Source organism: Rhipicephalus sanguineus, chromosome 1, assembly GCF_013339695.2.
Source record: "Rhipicephalus sanguineus isolate Rsan-2018 chromosome 1, BIME_Rsan_1.4, whole genome shotgun sequence".
In the NCBI taxonomy this organism is placed as follows: domain Eukaryota; kingdom Metazoa; phylum Arthropoda; class Arachnida; order Ixodida; family Ixodidae; genus Rhipicephalus; species Rhipicephalus sanguineus.
Window position 1 is genome coordinate 57367770 of NC_051176.1, and position 27990 is coordinate 57395759.

Consider the following 27990-nt stretch of genomic DNA (forward strand, 5'->3'; position numbering starts at 1 on the left):
CGAATTTATTGCAACCCCCTGACGCTCCTTCACGTACACCTAAATCTAAGTACACGAGGTGTCCTTCCTACTTACCCCCGTCAAAATGAATCGAACCCGCGACCCCGAACTTAGCAGCGCGACACCTCTGCCTGCTAAGCTACCTCAGCTGGTTGTCCAAAATAAAGACAGGTTGACGCCTTCTGCTTCTGCCTCTTTCTTTGTTTGTTGTGGGTCTTATTTACTCATTGTAGCAGGTACCGACAAGCCCCGCAACAAAGGTTATAATTCGTGCCTGTTGGTCTTCCATTAGAATGCACAAAGTTGCGCGATTGGGACACGGACAGAAGGGAGACGCGATTAGACACACGAAGCTCAAACCCACAAGTTTTCCTTCGAAAACTGCGCGACCTTTTATGATCCTGCTAATAACACAACTACATGCTAACATACTCGTGCAGGGGTCTCAGACTCGCCTTAGTGAGTGGGCCGTAGTCATGAAATTTAATGGTGCAAGTCCCGCAACAGTGAAGGCAGGAGCGGGGGTTTGGCTAGTTTGCAAAAAATGTCTGCTAACATTACCATTTGAAAAGTGACCTCTCCGATCTCTTATATATGGGTCATTTCCGGAGGGAATCAGGTGTCAGGATTCAAACAGCGTATCGATACCGATCTCCATACATAATGACTGAAATCTGTGCTCTTGAATCTGGATTCTGAACTACAGGTTTTGTTTCATGGTTATGTTTTGACACATGTTGACCGCATGGGATGGTTCAAGAACGAAATGCCTGAGGCCAGTCATGTCTGTAGCCCAGGAAAATACTTACTAAGAAAATGCAAAAAAGCATATGGCACGAAGACAGCCATGTGCGGGCCGAGCAGATAGCGAAAGCAATAAAGTTGTTTCCGCAATAAAGTTGTTTCCATCCATAGCGAAAGGTTCGGGGGCCGTGTGTTTGAGACCCCTGCACTAGTGTGTTGTTAGCATGTGCATGAAAGGTCGCGAAATTTTCGAAATAAAATTGTAAGCTTGCGCTTCGTGTGTGTAACCGTGTCTCGCTTCTGTCCGTCTCTCAATCACGCAACTTTCGACAAAGTGACGTGTCTTCGACATGGCCCGCAATTTCGGACCGTAGCTTCTACCCTGACGTAGAGAAGTCATCGTGGCTGAGCGCTGGCTTCGGAGTTATCCCTTGTTCTACACCTCACAATCGCATCGTGAACGTTCTACTGTGCATACCTCTTTACTGTTTCGATTATCGCACCACGTCATTCGGCAATATTCGCTAAAGCAAGTATATGAAGTTTTCTGGGCTGACGTTTGTCTCGAGCTCACGAAGTCTGCACTAAACTAACAAGCTTGTTTCGCATTGAAGACTCGGCTTGTCGCTATGTGTTGCGGTCCGCGTATTACTAACGTACTCACTTCTTGCTGCAGCATTTCTTTTCGGAATCCTCATGACCATCTACTCAATGATTGTGCCCTACTTGGGATCAGCAGTTCGGGTGAGTACGGAGCATGCGCCTAAGATACGAGGGAGGAGCAGCGGAAATGTTCATGTGTCCTTTTTTTGTTCTCTCACCAGGTGGTTGTTGTGATGCACAATGGAGCTTCCGGTCCATTTGTCGGGATGTTTCTCTTGGCGTTCTTATTTCCTTGGGCAAACAGCAAGGTAATGTAAATGCAGTATCTAACGTTAATGTCTACGTGTCCTGGTCAGGATTCATGTTCTTAGTTGTTTGTGTTGCTTTGATCTCTCTTTAATTGCAATCTCTCTTACAGGGTGTGGTTGCAGGCACGCTCCTCACAACGGCTCTGCAGTTCTGGCAAATGTTTGGAAAGATCTATTACGGGATCAGAGCACCCATGATGCCAGTCAGCACGGACTACTGCCCCGCTAACTCAACTATGACAATAGACGCGATGCGTACGTCATCCTACTCCGCTGCTCACAGGTAAGACTCCTACTATAAAAAAAATGTAAAAAAAAACATGTTATTCGAGATTCACTCATAACGCTGAAGTTCTAAATGAGGTTAACCTTTGAAAGATTCAAATACGTAGAAGCATATTTTATATTCGCTCCAAACACAGCCGCTCATTCAGTACAAATACCACATTAAGTTCTTCAAATCGGAACATAGGAACTGCACAATTAGCGGCGTATTATGTGCGCTTATGACTTCAAAAGATACCCTCAGAAGAAGCGCGCCTGAAGTGCGAAAGGCAAAAAGCTTTTCATAACTAGGACAGATGAGAGGAGAGCGCCCGTGTTGTGTCCTCTCATCTGTCTTCATTCATTTCGCGCTGTGCAAATATGTCGATGCTAAATCACCAACTAGCCCAAGCTACCATTCTCTCAAGAAGGGGGTAACCACAGGTGCAGGTTTTTCCCTTGTTAGAATCGGAAAATGGAGGGGTATCACCGCTTCTGTGAGTGATTCTGTGCATACCGACTTACTGATTCGACATTAGCCCCTTCAAAATCCGCGAATAGCTAATGAAGGCGCAGTTATATGGAGCCCATGAAGTATCTGTTCCTGATTTATTATTGATTTTGTTGCCTTGTTGCTATGTAAGATTCAACGATGCGTTCGCCAGTTGCATAACCCTTGTAAAAAACCAGAGCAAACGCTACTTTAAGAGCACTGATCGTGGAAAGGCGAGGATTTTTTTTTATTCAAATACAGATAATCACTGCCGCTTTACTTGATGAAATAACGATGTGATTATGAAGCACGCTGTTTAATTATTATTTGTTATTAACTTTGTACACCCAGTGCCCGGTACGCTAGTGTTTTCAGATTGTGTCCCAATAGGAATGTGGCCTTTGTATAGGAGGCGTTGTATTCACTAGACTTCTATGTCACTGGCGGCACACGTCCGTGGAGTAGATTGCGCTTGATGAAGATGATAACGGATGTGGTTACACGAAATCGGAGGACAATCTGAAGTAACTAGAAAGGCCGCTGGTTGCGACCAACGTGCAAATCGTTGTTCGTCATTCACGAAGAAAGTTAGGTGTTCGCGTGGTAGAAGTTTGGAAACACTTTCGATCGCGGAATACCTCAATTGAGATCACACTCAATCGGAAGCATTAAGCGCTGCTACACGGTCATTTTCAACCAAAATTGCGTCTGTCCTTGGTCATCCCAATCGTGATCCAAGCCGACGCGTCCGTCTTACAGGCGCCTTAGAAAACCAGAAGCTCACAAAGTTGGAGCACGCTTTTCTGAGGTTGCGTTAATGACACGACCATGTATAACATTGTAAACGTTTTAACGCGTTGCATTGACATATTACACCGAGGGTTTCGGTGAAATACATGAGTACATTGGACAGCATCCCAGTGAGAGTAAAGGGCAGACACATTCAGACAGTCCGTGTGTACAAAATGTTGCGTCTCTTCCCGAAGACCTGCAATGTGGCCACGCGGTAGATTTTAAGACATACGAACGCATTCGCCATCGCTACTACTGGCACGGCATGTACATTTTTTTTACGGAAGTTTTTTCAGTGTAGTTCAGTGCTGCCCTGACCGCGAACGCTGCAAATCGCCGCCCTTAGGCGTGTCTGACGCCTTACAGCCGCTTCCCTGCCTTGCCAAAGTCCTCGATCGCGTCGGCGTTGACCTCTACGGCCCGATTCCCATGACGTCGGATGACGATCGGGGGATCATATTTGCCGTCGCTACACGCAAAAACTGCTGTTTTACCCAGTGCTACAACGCTAGATGTAGCGCTCTTTCGTTCTACATCACTTTATCCTTCGGCTTGGCCGGTGCACCTCGAGAACTCCAGTGAAAGAAGCCGCGCTTCATCCTCTGCAGTTGTTGAAGGTTTGGGAATGCCACATCATTCATCGAAGGAGGTACAGGTATATGAAGTGTACTAACGGGAGCATACGAAGAACGATATTTTTATTTCCAGCGTTTTCAGGGAACTTTTTTTTACCTGTTTGATATTACTACACGTTCACACCTGCGTAGTGGCACATGGATGCTGCAGTGGTTAACTTTCTTATCTTTTTTTATTGCGATAGCAATTATATGGACAGTATCGGCTGGATTTTGCCGTCGCCGTCTCCGCCGTCATGCACCGTATATGTATAAGTATGTATATCAAAGTCCCAAAGAAAAGTAATGAAAGAAGAATGCTTCCGAAGCGCGGAATCGAACCAGCGACCTCTCGTTCCGCAGCGCGTGGCGCTAACCACTACGCCAGAAAGCGCAGATCCTTCAGGTAGCTAACGGCGAGCGTTATATACACACCCTTTACCGCTGGCAGGACTCAGAGACGGCAGGCGGTTATAAGCGTTTCTTCATTACCGGCGAGATGGCGCGAGGAGCGCGACGGGCGAATTTAAAAGTCGTCGGCGAGCTCGCTCGCTTCTTCTTATATTTGCGCAGGGAGAACCTTGCCCTTCCGCTCTCTGCTCGCGCGGTTTTCTCGTGGTGAGGGGAAGAGGGACTTTTCGAGCTTTCACCGCGATGTCCACGCTCATGTTACTGAGCATACGAAAGTCACTCGAGCTCAAGGGACGCCGCTAAACGAACAAACAGAAGATGAGCGCGAACTATCAAGTGTCACAGCTCGACACTTGAAGTACGCTAGTTTCCTTCGTTGCTCCGGCCGCCTTTGCAACAGGAGCGCTGTTCAAACTGAGAGTATCCATTGGCGAGCCTCACTTCGTACAGCATTAGTTTCTTGTTATCGCATTCATTGCTTCGCCCTTGCGGCGAAACTGTGACATTTTTGTTATTACTGGCGTAATATGATACAACGAGATGTTGACACAGAAAACAGGCGCTGGATACTCCTTGCCTTTGAGCTAGTAGAACATAAATACAAGGTGCAGAGTAATATATCAAATAACCTTATAGAAGTAACACCAGGACGTTTAAAAAATGTTTCGGACACATAACAAGTTTGGTATCACACCTTTCTTTATCTCATAACTACCTCTCTTTATCTATTTGCACTTGCGCACACTTCATATGATGATATTTATGAAACAGTGATAGCTATTTTTTTTCAACCTTTACTGATGGAATGCCCTCTGCATTTAGATGGTTGTGAGGACGCTGCTGCATTGTATCGAAATGCGCCAAAGGGTTTCCTCAACTGCATCTCTTTTGTTGCAGCAATGCCGATGTGTTCCCGTTGTACCGTTTCTCGTCGAACTGGGGTGTCTTGGCTTCTGCGGGACTCACAATACTCATCGGCCTGGTCGTCAGCCTTCTCACAGGTTGGTAGACTCTCTTAGCGCGAGAGAAATTCGGGATGGTTCTGTGCCCGTACACAACCGAATATGCACGCCAGAATTCGAAGTTTCGAACACTTCTGTGATGACGTTTCCGTTGTATTCTGCCCACACTCTCACTTCCAGTCCACTTGCTGAGAAATAAGCAAACTAATGGCTAGTGTCAGAGCTCGTTGTCATGGAACGGCGCGCACGCACACGTACGCACACACACGCGAGCACACACACACGCAAAAGAGGTTTTGCGTTGCCGCGCCTGTGGTAGTGACGTCACCGTGTAAGCACGCTATTTTTAAGCCATATCTATGGGTGGTGCCCATTTAACACCTATACGACCTTATCACCCACATGGCAGTGTTGTAGGCCGGATATGGCGTTGTAACTTGCGGATGTGAGACATCGTGGGAGGGGATGCGAGCGTCACAGTTGGATGGCCACATTTGCACACTCGTTCGCGTTTTAGTTACGTCATTCTCATTCCCCAGAAAACAAACCGGATATTAAGCGCACCTTTGCTACGCTGATTAAACGCCTACGGTAAGGACGAAAGATGCCCTAAATCTCATCTTCGCACGGGGTCTCGAAGACCTCAAAGTGTTTAAATGTGTATCCTACTTCAACGTCCACCGTCCCGTGCTTTCACTCGTGGAGGCAACGAATGGCGATGACATGCAAGTTCAAATATCATTGATATGACCAGTGCTGCTTACCTTGTATGAGGTGTGACGTTGCAGTAAACAAACACGTGTGTCTGCAGAATCAGTAGTGTTCGTGCGTGCGTAGTGCTCAAAATGCATAAACTGTCGCAATCATCGTTAGATAGTTTCTGCCACATTTCTTTTTTCTATCGATTCTACTTTTTTTTTCTTGTAGCCACAAACGTGCAATAGCGGCTACAACGTAATCATGGCATCCTGCCAGCCTTTAAGGGAGGCCAAGGTTAGATTATAATGCAGAAGTAATAACTCTGATACGGATCAGCCGCGTATTGAGACCGCCTGAGCGCGGCGGTAGTGAGAAAGACGAAGAGGAAAATGTGCGGTTGCCTCTTCGTCCATCGACATGCTGGTTGCGTTTAAGCAAGTGTAAATATTGCCACACACGCTCCTTTCTTTCTATGTTTTAGGTTACCGGCCCATTGCACGTGTAGCTGCTGCCTTGCGCAAATTGCGCCAGCATGTCTGGGAACACTCGAGATTATTTTAGGATCATCTGTTAGGCTTGAGTGCGCAAACGCGAACGGCTGAGTTTATTCTCGAACTGACAGCGATAGGCATCGAATGTTCGATACCGCATGTATAAACGCCTACGCGCCTTGCCATGGTTCAGATTATCAACGGCCGACGCTCTGTTCGTTGATATCAGAGTACAGCGTGTATTGCTTGCTGTAGTTTGAGTTTCCGTTTCCAGGCCACAAGTTCGGCCAGATGAAGAGTTTAATCTTGGACACGCCGGCTGCTGCCTTTGTCAACGTCCCGACCCCGTGACAGTATGCTTGAGTTACACGTAACAATAGACACAACGGCCCTAGAAGATATTTTTACGCGCTTCTAAAAACGGCAGAAGTTCAGGGAAAGATGTAAGCTTGAGGAGATGAAAAATCCGTGAACACGGGGTGTCGCTGCAGCCGACGTTTCGACAAGCAGACTCGTCTTCTTCACTTGTTTTGGTGACTTGTTTGGGTTGGATGAGGGAGTACGAAGCATATACATACACGCGCTAAGGAAAGCAGTTGCCCCTTCCTCCACTTCTGTTTGGATTGGAGGAGAGGTACGAAGCGTATGATACACGCCCTAAGGAAAGAAGTTGCAGCCTTGAAGAAGACACGTCCGCTTGTCGAAACGTCGGCTCCAGCGACACCCCGTGTTCACGAATTTTTCACTTTACGCGCAGTGACTTGTACTTAGATGCTTCACTTCCAATTTCCATTTGCCGAGCGTTCCTAATTATCAAACGCCAACGTGATTTTTGAAGTAAATAGCACTGTCCGCAAGCGCGATGGAAAATTTAATAGCGGGAAGGGTATTCACAAAACAAGTTGTTACGTTAACTCTGCTCTTTTAAGATAAAATTTCAGCCAATCCTGATGCCAAGCATGTTAGTGGCGGCCTATGACAAACCACAAATTAAGAGATAAGGTATCAAAAAGGGGAAAAAAAGATTGAAAAAAACTGGCCGAATTCGTAAGGCGTTTCATTTGTAAGTATTCCTTATTGCGCCATTGGCCAGACACCTTCGCTGAAAGTATGTCCAGTAGCAGCATTGGCTGAGACTTCCTCTTACGAAGATTTTTCTTTCAGTCTTCCTTTGGAAGGGGGGGTGGGTGCGATGCCTTTTCAGAGGGGGGCAATGCCACGCTCGCTTCTTCTTTTATTTTGATGTATTCGGGTTTGACCAGCAAGGGCGGTTATCAACGCTCGACGCTGACCGCGCCGCAGTATTCGAGAAGCTTCGCGAGTGTAGTAAATCGTTTTGTTAAGATTGCACGCAGGACGCGAATAGTCTAGATTATTCCAGTGCTTGCACGACAACCAGTGATAAGACTGGAAAGTTCGATGTGTGATGAATAAAAGACGGCGCATCCCAGCCATGAGCAGTTGATCGACGGTCGACGCTCTGTTCGCCCCTATCAGTGTATTGCTGTAGCTTGACTTTCAGTTTCCCGGCCACAAGTTCGGCCAAATAAACAGTTTCATCTCGGACGTGCTGACTGCTGTCTTCGTCGACGTCACGACCACGTGACAATATCTTAGGTTTTGGCAGAATCCTTCAATAATTTTACTGGTCATGAAGCTTCGCCGTAACTCTGTGGGGGAGCTTTGTGCGCGGCAAGCAGCGGCCGCGGGACGGCGCTGCGTCCAGTCTGTTGGCAGCGAAGGCGGCTGCCGGTGTCAGCACGAAATATCGTGGCGAGTAAGCGCGCAGTTTTCACCTCATGTCCTGTATTGCGTGTGACTAGTGTGCTGTGCCTGAAGGTCGGAAAGGGTGCCGCGTACCTGGGTGTCGATCAGGATAAAAGGTAAATGAGGAGAAAGTGTCGATGTTCTGGCTTCCTAGAGACAGCGAACGGCGGGAAAAGTGGAAGCGCGCCTTAACACGACAAGAAACTGGTGGTTTCACAATTGGCTCCCCGCATGTGCGTGTCTGCGAAAGGCACTTCGATGAGAGTGGCATTGTTCGCGTGGACCAGTGGCTAGTCGGAGGTGTCGCTGTGACGTCGCAGCGCGAAGTTCCGAAACTTTTGCCGGACGCTGTTCCGTGCAGTTTCGACGGCCTCCCGGCGTATTTGTCGAGTACCAAAAAAAGTCCATAGCTCGCCCGCATGCACAGCAACAACGTGAAATGTACACACAAGGTATGTGCTGTGCATTTGTATTAGAGCAAAGATCTGAACTAAATAAAAGTATTTGGTTGCGAGTGCTGGTCTCATAGGATATGAATTTGGTGGAGCAATAAACAATTCCTAACCCTCGTGTAAAACAAGTCTGGTTCTGACACACTAACTGTAGATGTAATCAGCACCTGATGAAGACCGAGGCGCTTACGAATACCGGAAACAAATAAAAATACTTTAATAGAAGTCGGAACTGAAGAGCGGAACAAACGTACGGAGTGCCTTATATTTCGCCCAAGACGACTCGAAGGCGAAAGCCATCTTCTTTTTCTTCAGTCGATGTACTCATCCTCCCCCTGCCCCCTCCGAAATCTGCCTGCGCCTAAGGTGGTTTTGCACTGCCTCCAGGATTGGAGGCGTTGCAAGCATGCGAAACCTCGCCTGTTTTTGTACTGCCTCCGTGATCGGCCCTATGATCACGGAGGCAATGCAAGTTGACGATGTAATGTGGTGATGTCATTGTGTGACGTCACGTTATGCGACGTCATGGCGATGTGACATTTTTCATTATCTGTGACGTCATGATGACGTCGTATGGTGACGCCATCACATGATTTTTGCATAACTCGAGTTGACGCCGCCGACGCGGGGCTCCGACGCCGCCTGCGCCGACGGCCAATTTTCGCGGTTGATGAGGCATCTAAGGCTTCCGCCTTAAAAACAGTAAAGATGACCTGTGAAAACTACACAGCATTGCATGAGCAACCGAACTTCAAGCGTGGCACGGCGCCGCAGTGATAAATCAAAGCAAAATAAAGCACGAAATCCAGAAAAAAGCCGTACGAAGTATCCCTTGGTCCTTGTCAATAGCTCAATTCAAAGGACTGATTCATTCAAACTGACTGTTGGTTCGATAAATGCGAGGCTATGTTGAGATATCTTCGTATACAAACACCAGGTGTATATATAGACTGAAAGATTTGATATGCGCGGTCGAGAGTTGCAACCACTGCGCTTCCGCGACGCATCAAGATCCGCCAGAGTCCTTGAAGGGCTCTGGATCATCCACATCTTTCCACTAGACATTCTAGGAAAACAGAAGAAAGACGATTTTATAGCGGTAGTATATCGCACAGCGGAAGCAGCATGCGTTTGTTGCCGTCGAATTTCGAGCTCCAAGGCCTCATTCTACGCTAAATTGCACTGCATTAGAGCGTTCCATAATTTGCTTGAAGGTAATATCACTCTGAACATATAATCAACTTTCACGGGTACATTTAATCACGTTTTTCAGTTCGGACGCGTGCTGCAGCGCCGGCGCCGTTCCGATGCCCTCACACGGGCGATGGCACCCCTAGCGCCTGCTCCTGTCGCTATATGAAACTTTCGCGGAAGCTTCATGACCAGTAAAAGTATTGAAGTACTCTGGTTTTGGTACTAACTGCGACTCAGGAAGATTAAATGCTCAGGCTTCGTCATCACGCAAGAAGTGATTGCGAAAATGACTACGATATATGCTTCAATGCCATTATTCCAGCAACTGTGATCTTGAGCATAGTCGTGCCATACTCATTTCATTAGGCCATATTCGTTTGTATTGTCGCCACAAGGCTTCTGGTCTTCTTAAGAAAAGTCACGCAAAAGGCGTGAAGACCGTGTCACTTGATAGTTTTATACTAGGGTTTGTAACGTCTGTGTTGCTTCAGTGCGTACGCAATATTAGAAATATGACGTGCGTACCCAAGTGGTTAGCGTATGACGTATGCGCAGCGGCACCAAGCGCTAACGCCAAGCTCTGCGTATCCTATTCTAAAGCTGCCTATTTTTGCAACAGCGCAAGAAACTTCGTTATCCTGCAACAAACCATTGCTAAATTCAGTAATTTATGGTTGAATCTCAGCAATTGTGATTTTCGAGGAATAATGCAGTATCTATTTAGATTTTCGCCAAAAATGTTTCATATATTCTGTGATTTCAATACAGACGTCGCCGTTGTTTTCGCACAAGCGTGGCTACTTTTGGATATATATTTACTGCCCTTGACTCAAGTTGGCTACTTATTGGCTAGTTTTTCCAACTTTCTGGCTATTTTTGTCTTTTCGACATGGCAACCCTGCATTTGTGCGCTGTTTCATGATATCGTCGGGAACTCCGGGCTTGGAAAATTATTGAGGTGTTGGTTCCTTGCGAATTTCCTTTGGCCTTTCACAACTCACGGTAGCATGCACAGCCGTGGCTCTGTGAGCGATACTTAGCCGAACACGCGCCGCTCTCTCTCTTCTCTCTCTTTCTCTCTCTCGCGGAATTCTCCCAAAGACTCGGCAAACAACGAGAAGTTAATACCGGGAATTACTGAAAATGCGGCTTATGAATGAGAAACAAGTACGCCTTTGTGAATGCAAAATTCATCCAAAGGCGGCGAAATAAATGGCGTCGCATCGGATCGGGCAGGCCGCGATGGTAGTTGTAGCTTCAACGAAGAATCAAGTTCATGCAATTAACGCAGGTCTGCGTCACCGCATGTAGACTTGATGTGTTGGCTTTATTTCGCATAACATTCCGGTCTATTGCTATCGCATTCATTGCTTCGCCATTGCTACGAAACTGTGAATTGCTTCGCATTTCTATCTGCCCGGACTCCTCACCAGTGTTGGGTACCAAAGAAGATGTTTCTCTTCCGCTTATTGTCATCATTGTTTGCTTACGCCCCCCCCCCCCCCCCCATTCATCTAACTTCTCTTGATATCCCTGGAAGTTATGAAAATGTTTTTATTAATAAATGCATGCAATAATGTCTTCATGTATTTTGAAGGTGATGCTGTGCTTTCACAAGTAGGGCTCATTTTCCATTCCTTGCAACTTTCAGGCGGAAGAGAAGTTAATGAGAAACACACACAGTTGACGAGTGATATTTTCGTCTCTTTATGGAGGAAATTGGGCCTGCTTCCCCGATACGAAAAGGTGGGTGGCAAAAAAAACGTCGTTGTGTGCCAGTGGCGCTTAACATAAATGTACTTGGCACTTGTTGCAGGCAAAGATCGCCGAGATTTTACCTATAGATGACGACGACTCAACGTCAGACACGAAGACGACCTTGACTCTACTGGGCAACGAGAGCTTTGTATAGAAACGAAGGATTAGAATTCAACACGACGATTCGCACTCTGTTATGTCACACAGGCCACACATTGGTGATCCTTTCTGCTTTTAACTAGTAACTATTACGCTGGAGTCATGGAGCAAGAAACATTTAGGAGGTGATACCCCCGTCAGTACGGGCGTGCGGGGGCGACCAGCTAATAGTCTTTTAGCAAGTTAAGAAAATACGGTACGCAAATACGATACGGTATTACGGTACCGCTCCTCCTTTCTCGCTCGTTGTGATTTTGCCCTCCTAATTCCAGTGAAGGCACCCCAACACCACAAAACATTTTTCAAAGATGGTTGTGGGCTTGTGACGCCTCATAGTTGCCTCTCAGCCTGCGCATTGTTAACGAGGAACCGTTCGTTCAGGAGATGCACTGTCACTAGAACTGGGAGAGGCCTAAGCATAACGAGCGAGAAAGGAGGAGCGCTACGGTAAGGCCTTACCGTATTTGCGTACCGTATTTCCGTAACATGCTAAAAGACTCTGTTGTCACAAGAATAGTATGCGCCGGCGGGGGCACATCAAGTGGCGGTGCCTTGCGGCGCGAAGCGGCAGCCACGGAAAGCGAAAAAAAAAAAAATGTGAAAGGCCGGTCGAGTACTTCCGCACGCGCTCTCTTCGGCGACGTTTTTGAGGAAACGACACCGACGTTGCTGTTGTTAGTCTACCCTTCGCCGTTGACATTACGCTGCTCGGCGAAAGGAATGTGCCGATGCAGAGGAGGTGGGGGAGGAGGCGACCAATGCCAGGCCTCGCTGGGCGCGAGAAGCAGAGGCGCGGTGGCGACGAGGCGACCGTTTATGGTTAAGGGCGTGGGGGGGTGGGGGATGTGCGCTGTGCCCCCCCCCCCTTTCAGAAGATGGGCAAAAGACTTCTCTTACGCCCGAGGAAGAAGCCGCTTGTCGCGAGCGGCTTCTTTCACAGCGTTGCTTTACTTTTTTTTGTCACTTTCTGCGCGTTTAAGCAAGGAGTCCGCGGCGTCGGATCAAGTAACACACGTGGCCGAACACGCTCCGTGTCTGCGTCCGAACGGTAAAAACACACGTGATCTGGTTCCTTGACAATCGAAACGGCAGCAATTTCCTTGTCGGCCGCCAGATGGCGCTAGCACGATGTGGCTCCGCGGGAGCGTGACATTATCTGGCCGCCGCAAACAGCGGAGTTTCGACTACTAAACATTTCTTGCTCCATGGCTGGAGTTCAGCACGTTACACGAACGCCTAATACACGTGTCTCCCGCAGAAAGCAACTGGAATAAATGGGGCGGCAACTTCAACTTTGGCACCTCAAACCAACTGATTAGCATTCTTTGCTTCCTTTTGACATATTTGTTTTTATATGTGCGAGTTGACGAAGAGGGGAGGAGACGTGAAATTTGTTTAGTGTTTTTCCGAGAAGACAAACACTAGGAGGTGTATTTGTCTGCCTCAAGCGCTGCTTCTAAGTGAGTAAAGCAGCAGCAAGCAACGTGTATTCTATTTTGCTTTGATTTGATCGCCATCTGTCTAACTTATAACTGATTGCAACCGCATCGGTGGACATCGATATGCCGATGTAGGACCTCAAATGATTGGGGTGTATAGTCCGCAGCTGCGCACAACGAGTAAAGAATTCTGAATAATGTTACGGCCTCACCAATGCCGAAGATCACACGCACATCTTGTTTTCAAAGCTCATAACCACGTGCGGCGTGCATCTTCAGTCCTCCTCGTATAAAGGTTAGTGATGACATCCCACCTGAGTACACATAGGGAAACAGTCGGAAAAGCTTTCTGTGCCAACCAAGTGGAAACTGCGTTATCTTCAAGAGATGCCGTCATCGCGAGGGCCACGTTCTATGCGGTGCACCGATAAACAAGAACACACGCGACGAAGTACACTGGATCGAGCTGTGCATTTTTATATAAGCTGCAAATGGGTGCCATTGTGCTTCTGAAAGCGGCTAAATTAGGAAAATAAAGGTGGACCATGACTGTAGTTAAGTAGACGATGGTCAGAAGCATCGGTCGGCAAAAAATGTGGAATATACTGGACTAAAGTCACTGGAACGCGAAAAGTACCGCGTTCCTTTTCTCTTCGCCGCCGCGCCCTTTCGGCGGCTTCGCCACATAAATGGTCCAGCTCGTTCGCCTCGCTAGTGTTTCCCTGCCGCAGACGCACGGCGCTTTGGAGGGTGATTGTTTTTATAGGCTCAGGAAAGCGTGCAGGAACATTGCGACATCCCGTATCCTTTTGAGACTTCATCGAAAGCCTATCGAGGGATCGAAGAATGCCTGGGTGCTGCGCTTTTGGGTGCAGCAACCAGCGGGAAACGAGCAAGGCCCTCTTTGCCATTCCCAGCGGCAAAAAGGATGCCAAGCGACGGGCTGTGTGGCTGCACAGAATAAGGCGGGAAAATTTTGTTCCCACGACTGATACCCGCCTTTGTGAGGTAAACGCTTCATTGAGAATTCGCGAATGTTCTTCGGGGAATGTTTGCGCCTACCCTGCACTAGTGCAGCTTGTTTCGCGTGGTTGTCGCAGGAGGTTCATGCACAATACCATTGCCAGGCGGCTCTTTATTATGTTTGACGTAAAACTGACGCCTTTGGGCTCACATATAATGATCAGCGCACCATGATAAATGACTGCTACAGATTGGTACTGCCTGACGTGACTGTATGACGAACACAAATAACAGGTGATAGCATGAAAATAATGGCTGATGCTCTCGCAGCCGGTTCGCTTGTTTGATATGCACGAAAATCGGTATTGCGTGACGTGACTGTATGACGAACATAAATACCCTGCGGTAACATGAAAATAATGGTATGCATGTCATGTAAGGCATGATTTACATGCCATGCTCATGATGCTCTCGCAGCCGGTTGGCTTGCTTGATATGCACCAAAATCGGTATTGCGTGACGTGACTGTAATGCGAACGTAAATAACAGGTGGTAACATGAAAATAATAGCACGCATGTCATGTAAGGCATGATTTACATGCCCTGCTCATGATGCTGTCGCGGCCGGTTCGCTTGTTTGATATGCACCAAAATCGGTACTGCGTGACGTGACTGTATGACGAACCTAAATACCCTGCGGTAACATGAAAATAATGGTACGCATGTCATGTAAGGCATGATTTACATGCCATGCTCATGATGCTCTTGCAGCCGGTTCGCTTGCTTGATATGCACCAAAATCGGTATTGTGTGACGTGACTGTATGACGAACGTGAATACCCTGCGGTAACATGAAAATAATGGTACGCATGTCATGTAAATCATGTTTTACGTGTCATGTCTGTCATGATTTGCACCTTATAACCAGTCACTTATGTTCGTCATACACTCTGGTCACGCCATACCTATTTTGTTGTGTATCAAGCTATCGAAGCGGCCGCGAGCGCACCATGAGCGTGGCATGTAAATCATGCCATACATGGCATGCATATCATTATTTTCATGTTATCACCTGTAATTTGTATTCGTCATACAGTCATGTTATGCCGTACCAAATTTGGTGTACATCCCATTAACGAAGCGGCCAGGACAGCACAAAGTCGGGGGCGGCTAGATAGATAGATAGATAGATAGATAGATAGATAGATAGATAGATAGATAGATAGATAGATAGATAGATAGATAGATAGATAGATAGATAGATAGATAGATAGATAGATAGATAGATAGATACGTACAAAGTCGCAGAAATTCGCTAAGAAATGCTTCGCATTTAATAAATGCAGACAGCCGAGCGCGTAAATGCCGCGCAGTTCGCATTTATTTATCGCGTTAGTACGCGTGCGTGCGCATCTAGGCAAGCGCTATTTCTTTCCTAATCAGTCAGAGAACAACGGTATGCTTCTCTCGGGGCTGCAAAAGCGCACGCAATGCGTAAAACATGGGTTACTCCACGTGAAATCAACACCGCACCGCCGCCGCTTCGGCCGCGCTGGACCAAATATGGCGGCGCGCAGGACGGTCGCGGTACTTTTCCCGTTCCAGTGACTTTATACTGGACAAGGGTGTCAATGCAGGGTAGTTGGTATTTCATTGCAGTTGCGCCGATTGCAAATATAAAGCTATGAAAAGCACCACGTGTTACCTATAACACTGCCACATAGTATCTTTCATAGCTTTATATTTGCAATCGACGCAAAATAAGGTTCAGTTGCGAATGCGCCTCTTTCCTGTCATCTTCTTACCAATTCGTACGCGGCGCTACACCCAAAAACCTGCAAAAATGTGGAGCTCACTCAGACTCACTCATGACATATAGTTTGCCCTTAGAGCTCACTCGGACTCAGACTCACCAAAACTTTCCTCAACTGGGCTCACTCGGACTCAAGCTCACCAAAATATTACTCGCTCGGACTCAGACTCACGGCTCGATCTGAGTCTGAGTGAGTCGACTCATGAGTCCGTTAGCGTATAATCGGCTGTTTTGACCATTGTGGCAATGCTCTTTAACACCAATATCTCGCATATTTGGTGCTCTGCTTGACGCCTTTTGATCTCGAACCTTCAAATATGAGTTATCAGTGGTTGCAATCCAGTAAGGACATTTTTATTGAAAGTGGTGACTCATACGAGATATTTTTTTTCAATAACTTCTTGTGAAAGAGTTTGCGGGGGGGGGGGGAGTCAACCTGCCCCCCCCTCCCCTCCTTCTATGTAACTCACGCCTCTGATGAATAAACATTGAGCTGGCGTATGAACGCTAGTGCTTTGAAGTATGTGTGAGTCGGCGGGAGTATAAACGTGAGCCGACATAAGGCTGAAAGTAACGCTGAAGTTGTTTAGATACAACCATAGGTCGGCAAAGAAGTGTGGAGCTCACTCAGACTCACTCAAGAAATATATTTTGCGCTTAGGGCTCACTCGGACTCGGATTCACCAAAACTTCCCTCTACCGGACTCCCTCGGACTCAGAATCACTAAAATTTTTCGCAACCGGACTCACTCGGACTCAAGCTCACCAAAATATTGCTCACCCGGACACACTCATACTCAAACTCATGGATCCATCTGAGTCTGAGTGAGTCGACTCATGAGTGAGTTTGCCGACCTATGGTCAGAAGTAGACCATGCTGTCGGTGTAAGTCGGAAAAAATCCAGCGCTCTGATACAGTTGAATTGCCTTTCGAGAATGAATTTTACCGCAACAGCAATAAAAATTTGGAAACTGGGGTTTCGTGCCTTCGTTCGTCCTTAACGTTACGCTAACGACGACTACAGCCGTCAAATCCATCGTCCGGAGACCTCTTCCTCAGCTTTATCCTTGCCATCGAGTGGAGCAAAACGAAACTTTACGTCTGCCAATGGGACTTGAATCTAGCGCCAGGTACACTATGTGCACTTGTCACATTAACCATACCGCCTATATTCGGAGAAATTCTGCGAGGAAAGAACACAAACGAGACATGCGTCAAACTTCCAACCAGTTTTATTTCGAATGAGAAAACGTTTTTTTAAGCACGTGAAGACATGTGATCATGATGAATATGTACAAAAAGAAGAAAAAGAAAACTTGCGAGTGCCCAGCGAACATCTCAACACACGGATCATAGGGCACGCAAAGTGTTGCCCTGAAGGTGGTTGTGTTCTTTGTCCACGTGTAATTTGCGTCAAGAATTTCTTCGGATATTACTCACGAGCAACTAGATCAAACTTAGAAATTGCCATATCGCTGTCGCAAAGTTTTATTTCTCTTCCTTCGCGGTATACTATATTGCAATGTATACAGAGATGTACAGGATCTGCGCACAGAGTAGCGAGCACAGAATGGCGATGTCCTGTGACGGGAAAGCGCCAGAGCATCGAGAAGTATATAATCGTGTATGTAACAGAACCACGAGTGACGAGGTCGTCAAGGCGGCCGTCACTGTTTATTGCCGTTGTTGCGCTGTATATCGGCTCACAGCAATTTCGGGAAACCCACCTAGAATTGGGTGATCTATAACAGTTAGGCGGGAACTGCGCCACTAAAGAGAAATTCTCGATTGTTCAGAATAGATGTACAGTGCTCGTCAAATCAAACCCGAACAGCGGCGAGCCTTCGCAGTGGTATAGTGCGCGCCGTCCAGTTATCACCATTGACAGGCGCGCGCATCCGGTTTGACCGCACTGCGCATATGCGCGCCTGTCCATGGTGATAACTGGACGGCGCGCACTATACCCCTGCGAAGGCTCGCCGCTGTTCGGGTTTCATTTGACGAGCACTGTACCTGTTTTGGGGCTTAGCGAAAAAATAGTCCTGTTTGAACTGAAATCTTTAAAACAGCTACGCAGAGATCTCCTTTCTGTCATTGGGGAGCCTCCCAAAGACAGATAAGTAGGGATGTGGTCGCTACCCCGCGTTTCCAAATCCAAATTGAAGGTTTATCTAGCTCCAAGTGCACCAGAGCCATCCAGTGCACCGACTGGCCAAAATACAAGTTAATCTTGGAGGACTGTTGTAACGGCTCACCCTTCAACCTGGTGGACGCAATGAAGAGTGCACTACAGACTACCACGCGTTCGCTTTCGATGAGTTCAGCGCGCACCGATTTTAACATTGAACTCGAGAAACTTCGAGCAATTCGCCGTCGTGCGGAACGACGATATAGACGCACAAAGTCAAATTACGATTTGAGACTGGCTAGACGCACACAAAAGAAAATACAGCGTCACATGAACAAGCTGGCTTCACGCCGATGGGTATCTTTTTGTGAGTCCCTGGATCCACGAAAGCCTTTGTCGCTTATATGGTGAACTGTTCGTGGTCTGCATACAACCTTCGGTCAACGCCATCCGTTTAAATCTTTGGCACTACATCTACAATGTACGGAGATGGCCGTCGCAGAATATTTCTGTAGAAGGATTGCCGGTGAGGCAAATTCCGCAGAAACGGAGATGGGAACGCCCGACTGCCCACTAGCTTCACGTGATCCCCGCATGGAGTGTCCATTTTCTATGGAAGAACTAAACGCTGCGCTGGCTTTGTGTAGACGTTCTTCAACGCCGGGACCTGACGGCATTACCTACCGTGCCCTCTGTCACCTAGGAGATCAAGCTCGGAAGGCGCTATTGTTGCTGTACAATGACTCCTGGGAGACTGGTCTGGTTCCACAGGAATGGAAGTCAAGTCGCCTGATTCCACTCCTCAAAGCTGGCAAGTCGCCTTTGGACATTTCCTCCTACCGCCCGATTGCGCTAGCTAGCTGTGTGGGAAAGGTAATGGAAAGGATGATCCTCACGCGTCTGGAATGGTACTTAGAATATTACGAAATCTATCCAGATGCTATGGCCGGGTTCAGACGCAGTCGCTCGTCAATAGACAATGTGGTTGACTTGGTGACATACGTCCAACATCAGAAGGCCTGCAAACGATTATCTGCTGCTCTGTTTCTAGACGTTAAAGGGGCTTATGACAATGTCACCCACGAAGCCATTCTAAGCGCGTTAGAAGCAGTGGGACTTGGTGGCAAGATGTATATGTGGGTGCACAGCTACTTGCAGAAGAGATCATTTCACGTGCAGACAGAGAATGGCCCGACACCTGATTATTACGGTAGCCGAGGAGTCCCTCAAGGCGGAGTGCTAAGCCCGACATTGTTCAACCTGACGCTCATTAGACTAGTCGACAACCAGCCAAGCAGCGTACGACTTTCCATTTATGCTGACGACATCTGTATATGGACGTCAGCTGTGACGCGGCTTCAACTTCGCGCTCGACTTCAGAAGGCAGCCACAGTGACATCGCGCTACCTGCGTAATCAAGGACTCGAGATCGCAAGTGAAAAGTGCGCAGTCGTGGCATTCACCAGAAAGCAAATGTCCGCTTACGGCTTATCAATCAACGGCCAATGTGTATCATCCAGCAGGAGTCACAGGTTCTTGGAAGTCGTAATCGACAGAGATCTGTCTTGGACCCCTCACGTAAACTATGTGAAAAAGCGGCTGACTGCTATCTGTCACTTGTTCAGGTTCCTCGCAGGGAAAACTTGGGGAGTGTCTATACATTCTATGCTACAGCTGTACCGGGTATTGTTTATTGGGTTCCTGCGACACAGCCTACCTGCAATATCCAAGACCTGCAAAACTAACCTTCGTACGATACAAAGCATTCAAGCTCAGGCTCTTAGGATATGCCTTGGTTTACCACGCTGCTCTTCAACAGCTGAAACCATTGCCATTGCCCAGGACTACTCAATCACGACACACATCACCGTTGAGACCATGCGCGCTTACCTCAGGCAATATGCCAGGAACCCTTCACACCACCTGGCAAGCCTCGCTGCTGAAAGGCCCCGCACGACATTTAGTGCAACTGTCCATGCCCATCGCGCATCGTTTACATCAGGGTATGCGCCTGCTGAGAAACGGGTGTTTCCTCCGTGGTGCTTGTACCTTCCACAAGTACGCCTAACAATTCCAGGACTGCAGAAGAAATCGGCTTTACCCGCCCCAGCACTAAAACAATTGAGCCTACTTTTCTTCCATGAAACCTACAGTAACCACGTGCACATCTACACCGATGGGTCAACCACGGTGTCCAGTTCGGTGGTGCAGTGGTCATACCAGCACGAGAAATCACCCTAAAACTCAAATATCCCATGTGACTACATCTACGGCGGCAGAACTTACGGCTCTGCGTTGTGCACTAGAGTACATCGATTCGGAGAGACCGAGCAAATGGTCTGTTTTCTCCGACTCGAAACCGGCGTTACAGTGCCTGCAGTCAGCTCTCCGACGCGGATGCCACGAACAGCTTACGTACGAAATTCTGAAGATTCATCACCGCGTCAAAGAAAAAGGCCACGAGGTTAACTTTCAGTGGCTACCTGGTCATTGCGGGATTAGTGGCAATGTTTCCGCAGACAATGCTGCTCGCACATCCCATCAAGAAGAGACCACCGTTTCGATTCCTCTTTCTAGGACAGACGCTGCAAGGCAGCTTCGTCACCTGGCACGTAGTCTCTGTTTGGCGGAGTGGAACATGCCAAGTATAAGACGTACAAGACTCCACCAAATAAACCCTTCGCTGGAACTCCGACCTCCATCCGGACTTCGTCAACGTGAAGCTTCGCTTCTATGTCGGCTTTGGTTAGGAGTTGCCTTCACGAAGGCATACACAACATTAATTGGAGTGACCGACAGTGCAGCATGCGAGGTCTGCAGTACTGAGGAAGACATTGATCATCTGTTAGGCCGCTGCCCTCGATTTGCCTCTGAACGACGAACTCTTTCCGACGCGATGCGACGATTGGGCGATCGACCGCTCTCCGTGCAGATGCTGCTGGAGCACCGTCCCCATCGCTCGGCGGCCCACAAGGCAGTTAAAGCACTTTTGTGCTTCTTAAGAACTACGGGCCTTTGTGAACGCCTATGACTGTTGTACAGTGCCACCGCCACATACGTGTCAGCTCATTTATTGATCATTTAATTTTTTTTCTCGCTCCCCCTCTCTCTCTTTGTCTCTCCCATCTTTCCACTCCCCTTCCCTTTCCCCCGGCGTAGGGTAGCCAACCGGACTGCTGTCTGGTTAACCTCCCTGCCTTCTCCCTTTTTGTGTTCCTCCTCCTCCCAAAGACAGAATACTTGGGAAGAAAAGGCTCAATCCAATTTAATGTAATCATCCGCCCGCTGCGCGTTCACGAGCGTCCTAAAGGTCCATCGCAAATAGAAAGACTACTGCTGTCTAGCTCTTACTATTTCTTTAATAAGAGTTTTGCGCTGCAATATCATGTCCTTCAGTAAGCACCAGCTTGCCCAAAAAAAGTTATTGTGAGAAGGAAGTTTAGCAATATTTGAGATGGTAGAGGTGAAGTAACAGCGATTTGAGGAAGACCGCGTGACTGTCAACATCTTTTTGAAGAAAAAAATACGACTCGAAGGCGAAAGCCATATTCTTTTCCTTCTCAGTCAGTGTACTGATCCGCCCCTGAGCCCCTCCGAAAGCTTTCTGCATCTAACGTGGTTTTGCACTGCCTCCGTGATCGGCCCACTTTTAACCAAACGACGGCGTCATATGATGACGTCATCAGATGCCGTTATGGTGACGTGACGAATTTCGGCGATCTGTGGCGTTATGATGACGTCATATGTGACGTCGTCACGCGATGATGGTTTTTTGCATGACTCGTGTTGACGCCGCTGATGCCGACGCCGAAGGTCAATTTTCGCGTTTGATGAGGCATCTAAGGCTTTCGGCTTAGTAACTTTTTAGAAGGCAATAAAATTATTTCGCAGCTAAAAACTCACCACCTGCCTCAATATATATTTTTGGATCTCTATACACTTTAATCGATTCAATGAAACTTTGTGTACTACACTACCATACGCTTTTGACATACTTAATGTTATAAGACCTATGGCTTGTTTCTGGCTGGCAGCATGCTAATGCCGCACTGCCTTGTGGCCCTGGAAAGCCAAGCAAGATTAACATGCCACCAGGGACTAGCCACTGCTCTGGTAATATTGGATATATATATCTAAAGACTGCGATAGTGCAGAACACGAAAATTTTATCGCAGCGACTAAAAAGCAATGAGATCCAGAATTGTGTACTGAGGTTGTTTTGTGAATTTGACAAGGGCTGCGAACTTCTTTATTCTCTGCATATTTCGTAAAGTGAGCAAAAGGACCATTTTAAGTTCATTCAACCCGTTTAGAAGTTATCACAAGTGGTGTAATGTTGTCCACAGTCTACCCTTCTCTGCAAATTTTGAGAACTGGAATTATTCAAGCGAGACGGCAGTTACAGAGGATCCACGCACATTTCATAGAATGGCTTAGAAAAGCTCTGCCAAAACATATTGAATATACTTTTTAAGATTTTTGAGGTTACTCCGTCACCAGCAGGAGCTGAATGTACTAGTATTTTTATCACCGTAGCAAGTTCAACCGCCGAAATTTCACTGAAATCATTAATCGGGAATCGTAATTTTGTACGTGTAGGCACGAGGGAAGAGAGTATACTTTCGAAATTTTTCGCTATTTTTTTAACGGCTCATATGCTGCTTAATAAGTGAATACCAACGAATCGTGGTTACTTCGTCGTTGAAGCTTCCTGCTACGAAACGATTTGAGAGTGCATTCTTGTTTCTTGGATAGGAAAGCATAGGCCTCGCTTTCTTAGTTGTATTTCGCTTTTATGTCAAGTGATGGTTCTGTGGAATTAATGCCCGCTGCAATTTTGGGGGCACTGGTTATGTAATAGCTTTTCCAGGCAGCCTGTCATCTTTTACAGTCACGCGAACAGTCTACGTTACACCAAGGGGTGTGAGAGTAATCCTTACTAGATCGAATTTGAAATTCCTGATTTTGCTGCATTTTTCAAGCGCAGTACAAATTGTCCTCGATTCTTGATCGTATTTATTTTCTATTCGTTTCCTTTTGCTGATGTATCTACCAGAGCAGATTGGCGAAGATTTTTATTGCTATTACTGAATATTTAATATAGTTATTCGACAGCGTAATTGCGTCTAAATTACTCTCGGTTTCCTGGTTTTTAAATAATTTTCTTACCAAGGGAGTAGGAGGTGTCTATACTCTTCAAAATTAAATATAGCTGGGCTTAAATATTCTTGAATAATTGCATGTCTTCGGAACATGGAGTATTTTCTTGCTGTTGTTGTTGCTTAGGAGATTCTGTAACGCCGGCAACTCCTTTTCACAGATTATACAATTAGTGAAAAATTGCAGCCATGAAAACAAACTACATAAAATCGCTCTTAAAAGCAGCTTGTATAAGGCAGTAAAGCGATAAAGAATCATATAAGCACGAAGTCCATTCACGTAGTGACGCTTACGTACGTAGACAGAGGGACGTAGCAACGTGGTAAAGCTGATGAGATTTCGTTCGCCCGTGATTGAAGGGCCAAAACTCATCCTTTGACAATTACGGCTTTTACATAATACTAGCCAAATCATGTAAATAAGACATCGCCGTGCAGCCAGTGTGGGCATCGGGTCTCGGTACGGCCGATACGCCATTTCATGCATAGAGCAGGCAACTCTGCGGAAGCCACAAAAGTATTGCACAAACCCATGAACAAAAAGCATGCATTCGAGAAGTACGGGCCAGGAGGTAAGAAAATATTTAGCGGGTGGACAAAGCTGACACCGCTGTCTGGGCCAGAAAAACGCCCTGTAATAACACTCTTAAAGAGTGAAGGAAATAAGTGGAAATTTTAAGGGCTCGTTTTTTCTTTGTTATACACAATATTATTGAGCACTAACAGACAAAAATGCCGAGGAAAGCATAGGGGATGTTATTAGTTGTAAATGTAAGGTAAATGTGAAGAAAGTGGACGAAAAGATAACTTGCCGCGGGCAGGGACCGAACCTGCGACCTTCTAATAACGCGTCCGATGCTCTACCAACTGAGCTACCGTGGCAGCCTTCCCCCCGTCCACTCAATGGGGTATATATGTACATTTAAACGTGGGAATGTCAGCCAGCGCCGCCAGTAGCCATGACGGTGAGTGTCACGGCACACGTATATGTACGTGTGCCATGACGATGCCCAAGACTGCCGCTGCAACGTAATCAAGAAAATTATGGTTCGCCTGAAATTTTGCTACAAGTGTCACAATTATAGAGTAACACACTACGGTCAGTAGAGGCAGTAACGAGTGCCATCTAGAGGTGTGTGAATAGTTCGAATACGAATCGACTACTATTTGAACAGTTTTTGTAGAGTAAGGTGCTTTCAACACTGCCCTAGAATTCCGCGACGTTTTATTCCAAACAAATATTCTCGAGCTTCAAGAAATGAACATTATGATTACTTTTAACCGACAAAAAATACCACGCTTATGTAAACTGAGGTAAGTTCGCATCTACTATGGAGCCTTTGGGATATTTTGTAACTGTAGGTTAGACACAGTGGTGACTAAACTACTCAAGGTGGCACCAGCTTTGAAAACAGACCTACGATTTAAATAATGCTTAACCAGACACCACACATACAGCTAATAAATAAGTAATGAAATAGATAAACCAGCTACCACAGCATGAGCCTTAGCGCCAAAAGCAGGTACTGAAAAATCAGTGCTGAATAGTGCATCTGCACGAACGATTCGCACAAACACAACATTTTAGTATTTTGTTAATGACGTAAACGTATATCGGGGGGGGGGGGCGACATTGTGTGAGAGAGGGTTGCGATGTATCGCCAAGAGCCCGGCCAACAAAACCACCAATCCCATGATGACGATATAGCGGAGTGATGACACTTTCGCTTCGGCGACACTGGAGTTTGAAGCAAAACGCTTTCATCTGGTCATAAAAATAGTGCCGCAAAGGCTTTAGCTGCACACACATTGGTAAAGCAGCGACTAGAAGAACAAAAACGATCCCTCGCTGTTTTAACGTTTCATCCTTTTAGGGTTTTCCTGTCGGTACAGATCATTTGAAAAATATTCGAGAAATATTCGATGTTTCGAATGCGCACAATTCAATTGGAAGACCGAATCGAGCAAAGCGCTATTCGATTTGTGATTCGAATTTTTCGAATATTCGCACACCCCTAGTACTAACACGTCACGTACGCAAGTAATAATAACAATTGTTGGGGGGTTTTAAGCGCCAAAACCACGATATGATTATGAGGCACGCCGTAGTGTGGGACTCCAGCTTAATTTCGACCACCTTAAGTTGTATAACGCGACCTAAATCTAAGCACACGGGTCTTGTTTGCATTTCGCCCCCGTCAAAATGCTGTCGCTGAGGCCCACATACGCAGTCAGTGACCTTCCCTAACCTTTACTAACCTTCACTCGGTCACTCTCACACTGACGGTGTGGAACGCGCCAAACATAAGGCACAGCAGACTGCATCAGTTGAGCGGTTCGCTGCAACTCCGGCCTCCATCCGGCCGTCATCGACGCGAAGCTTAGGTTCTCTATCGCCTTTGTTTTGGAAATGCCTTCACGGACGCATAAGCACCGTTAATTGAAATGACTGACAGTGCGGCATGCGATGTTTGCGGCAACGAAGAAAGCATCGACCACCTGCTGTACCATTGTCCTCGACTTGCCCCGGAGAGACCAGTACATTCCAACGCACTGCGACAACTGGGCGATAGGCCGCTTTCCGTGCAGGTGCTAATGCAATACCGTCCCCAAGGGACGGTGTTGAAAAAACATTACACCATCTCCCACTGAAGGGAACCCTGTGTGGATGCGAAGCAGCGGGGAGATGGCTTTCTTGAGCGGGAGATGGTGTATTTTTTTTTCTTGCGTCCTCGAGCCTGTGCCTTCCTCTGGCGTAGAATTAGCACTGTCTTCCAGTCTCCATCCATTCGACTCCCGCAAAGTCGCAAGATCATGTGCGTCTGCCTCTCTGCAGTCCATGCCATTGGTGTCGTCGTGGGAATCTTCAGCGAGGGAAGGAGAGTGCTCTCCTTCCCTCGCTGAAGATGGGCTATGGGCGACTTTACTGCCTAGGTAGGCAAGAAGCAGGCTGGAGACCAGGCAATGGATAATATAGCATCGGTTCTAGAAATGAGAGGGGAGTTATTAGCAGAGTTCGCTGACCGCAATAATTTACGAATCTTGAACATCTACCGAAAACGGGTGAACCGTAATTGGACGTGGAAGAGCCCTAATGGCGAAACTAAGAATGAAATAGACTTATACTGTGCGCACACCCTGGCATCGTGCAGGATGTGGAAGTGGTTGGGAAGACACGATGCAGGTACCATATAATGGTAAGGTCTCGAATTCGCCTAGACTTGAGGAAGGAACGGCAGAAACTGATACGCAAGAAGCCAATTAATGAGCTAGCGCTGAGAGAGAAAGTAGAGGAATTCAGGGTCTCGCTTCAGAAGAGATATTCGGCTCTAACCGAGGAAACCGGCCTTAGCGTTGACGCAATGAATGATAACCTGACAAGCATCGTAACGGAGTGTGCTGTGGAAGTCGGAGGTACAGTCATGAGACTGTACCACATAAGACTGGACACTGGTAAGCTCTCCCAGGAGACGAAAAACCTCATTAACAAACGTCAAAGAATGAAAGCCTCAAAAACGGCAGACAAAACACAACTGGTAGATATTTAGGAGTTAATCAAGAGGCGCAAAATAGCAGACGTAAGAAGATATAACGTGGTGTAAATTGAACACGCTCTAAAGAACGCGCGCGGCCTCAAAGCGGTGAAGGGAAAACTGGGCACAGGCAAAAACCAGACGTATGTACTTAGGGACAAGGAAGTCAAAGTAACTAATATGGATAGGATATTTGAAGTAGCTGAGCAGTTTTACAGAGATCTGTAAAGTAGCCGGGACAACCAGGACGACAATGTAAGTAGTAGTAGGCCAGAGGAAGTGTACATGTTACCAGTAACGGCATCGGAAATAAAGAAAGCCTTAGAGGGAATGCAAAGATGCAAAACCGCTGGTGAAGATCAGGTAACATCAGATCTGTTGAAAGACGGTGGACAGATTGTGTTAGAAAAACTGGCCACCCTGTATACGAAATGTCTCTTAACGGTGAGGGTACCAGAATCTTGGAGAACGCTAATATCATCTTAATCCATAAGAAAGGGGACCTCAAGGACTTGGAAAATTACAGGCCGATCAGCTACTGTCCTTTGTCTACAAGTTGTTTACAAAGACAGTAGCTAATATAATTAGGACAACATTAGAATTCAATCAAGCAAAGGACCAAGCAGGAGTTCGTACATGCTACTCGACAATCGATCACATTCACACTACTAATAAGGTGATAGAGAAATGCGAGGAATATAATCAACCCCTATATACAGCCTTCATAGAATACGCGAAGGCATTTGATTCGGTCGAGATGTCAGCAGTAATGCAGGCAATACAGAATCAGGGCGTCAACGAACCATATATATATAAATATACTTGAAGAAATCTGCCGCGGCTCCACAGCCACCATAGTCCTCCATAAAGAAAGCGACAAAGACTCAATAAAGAAGCATGTAAGGCAGAGCGACACCATCTCCCCGATGCTCTTCACCGCGTGCTTACAGGAGGTTTTCAGGGCCCTAGATTGGGAAGGGTTCAGAACACCAGTTAAAGGAGAGTACCTTAGTAACCTGCGGTCCGCTGATGACATTGCATTGGAGTAGCTCAGGAGACGAATTGCAGCTCATGATTACTGAATTGGACAATGAAAGCAGAACGGTAGGTCCCAGAATTAATATGCAGAAAACTAAGGTAATGTGCAAGAGTCTCGGAAGAGAACAGCGCTTTGCGATAGGTAACGAGGCACTGGAATTTGTAAGAGAATAGTCTACTTAGGACAGGTAGTAACCGCGGAGCC

General features: G+C 46.9%; 1 protein-coding gene across 1 annotated transcript in view; it reads left to right on the plus strand.

Moving 5' to 3' along the window:
* The window catches only part of LOC119391668 (sodium-coupled monocarboxylate transporter 2), a 100664-nt gene extending 88127 nt beyond the window's left edge, over positions 1-12537 (plus strand). Inside the window, exons 10-15 of the mRNA XM_037659336.2 lie at positions 1421-1488; positions 1569-1655; positions 1766-1938; positions 5127-5230; positions 11446-11540; positions 11611-12537. Of these exons, the coding sequence (XP_037515264.1) occupies positions 1421-1488; positions 1569-1655; positions 1766-1938; positions 5127-5230; positions 11446-11540; positions 11611-11706 (623 nt within the window). The 3' untranslated portion in view covers positions 11707-12537. The remainder of the gene's footprint in view (positions 1-1420; positions 1489-1568; positions 1656-1765; positions 1939-5126; positions 5231-11445; positions 11541-11610) is intronic.
* Positions 12538-27990: the final 15453 nt, after the last annotated feature.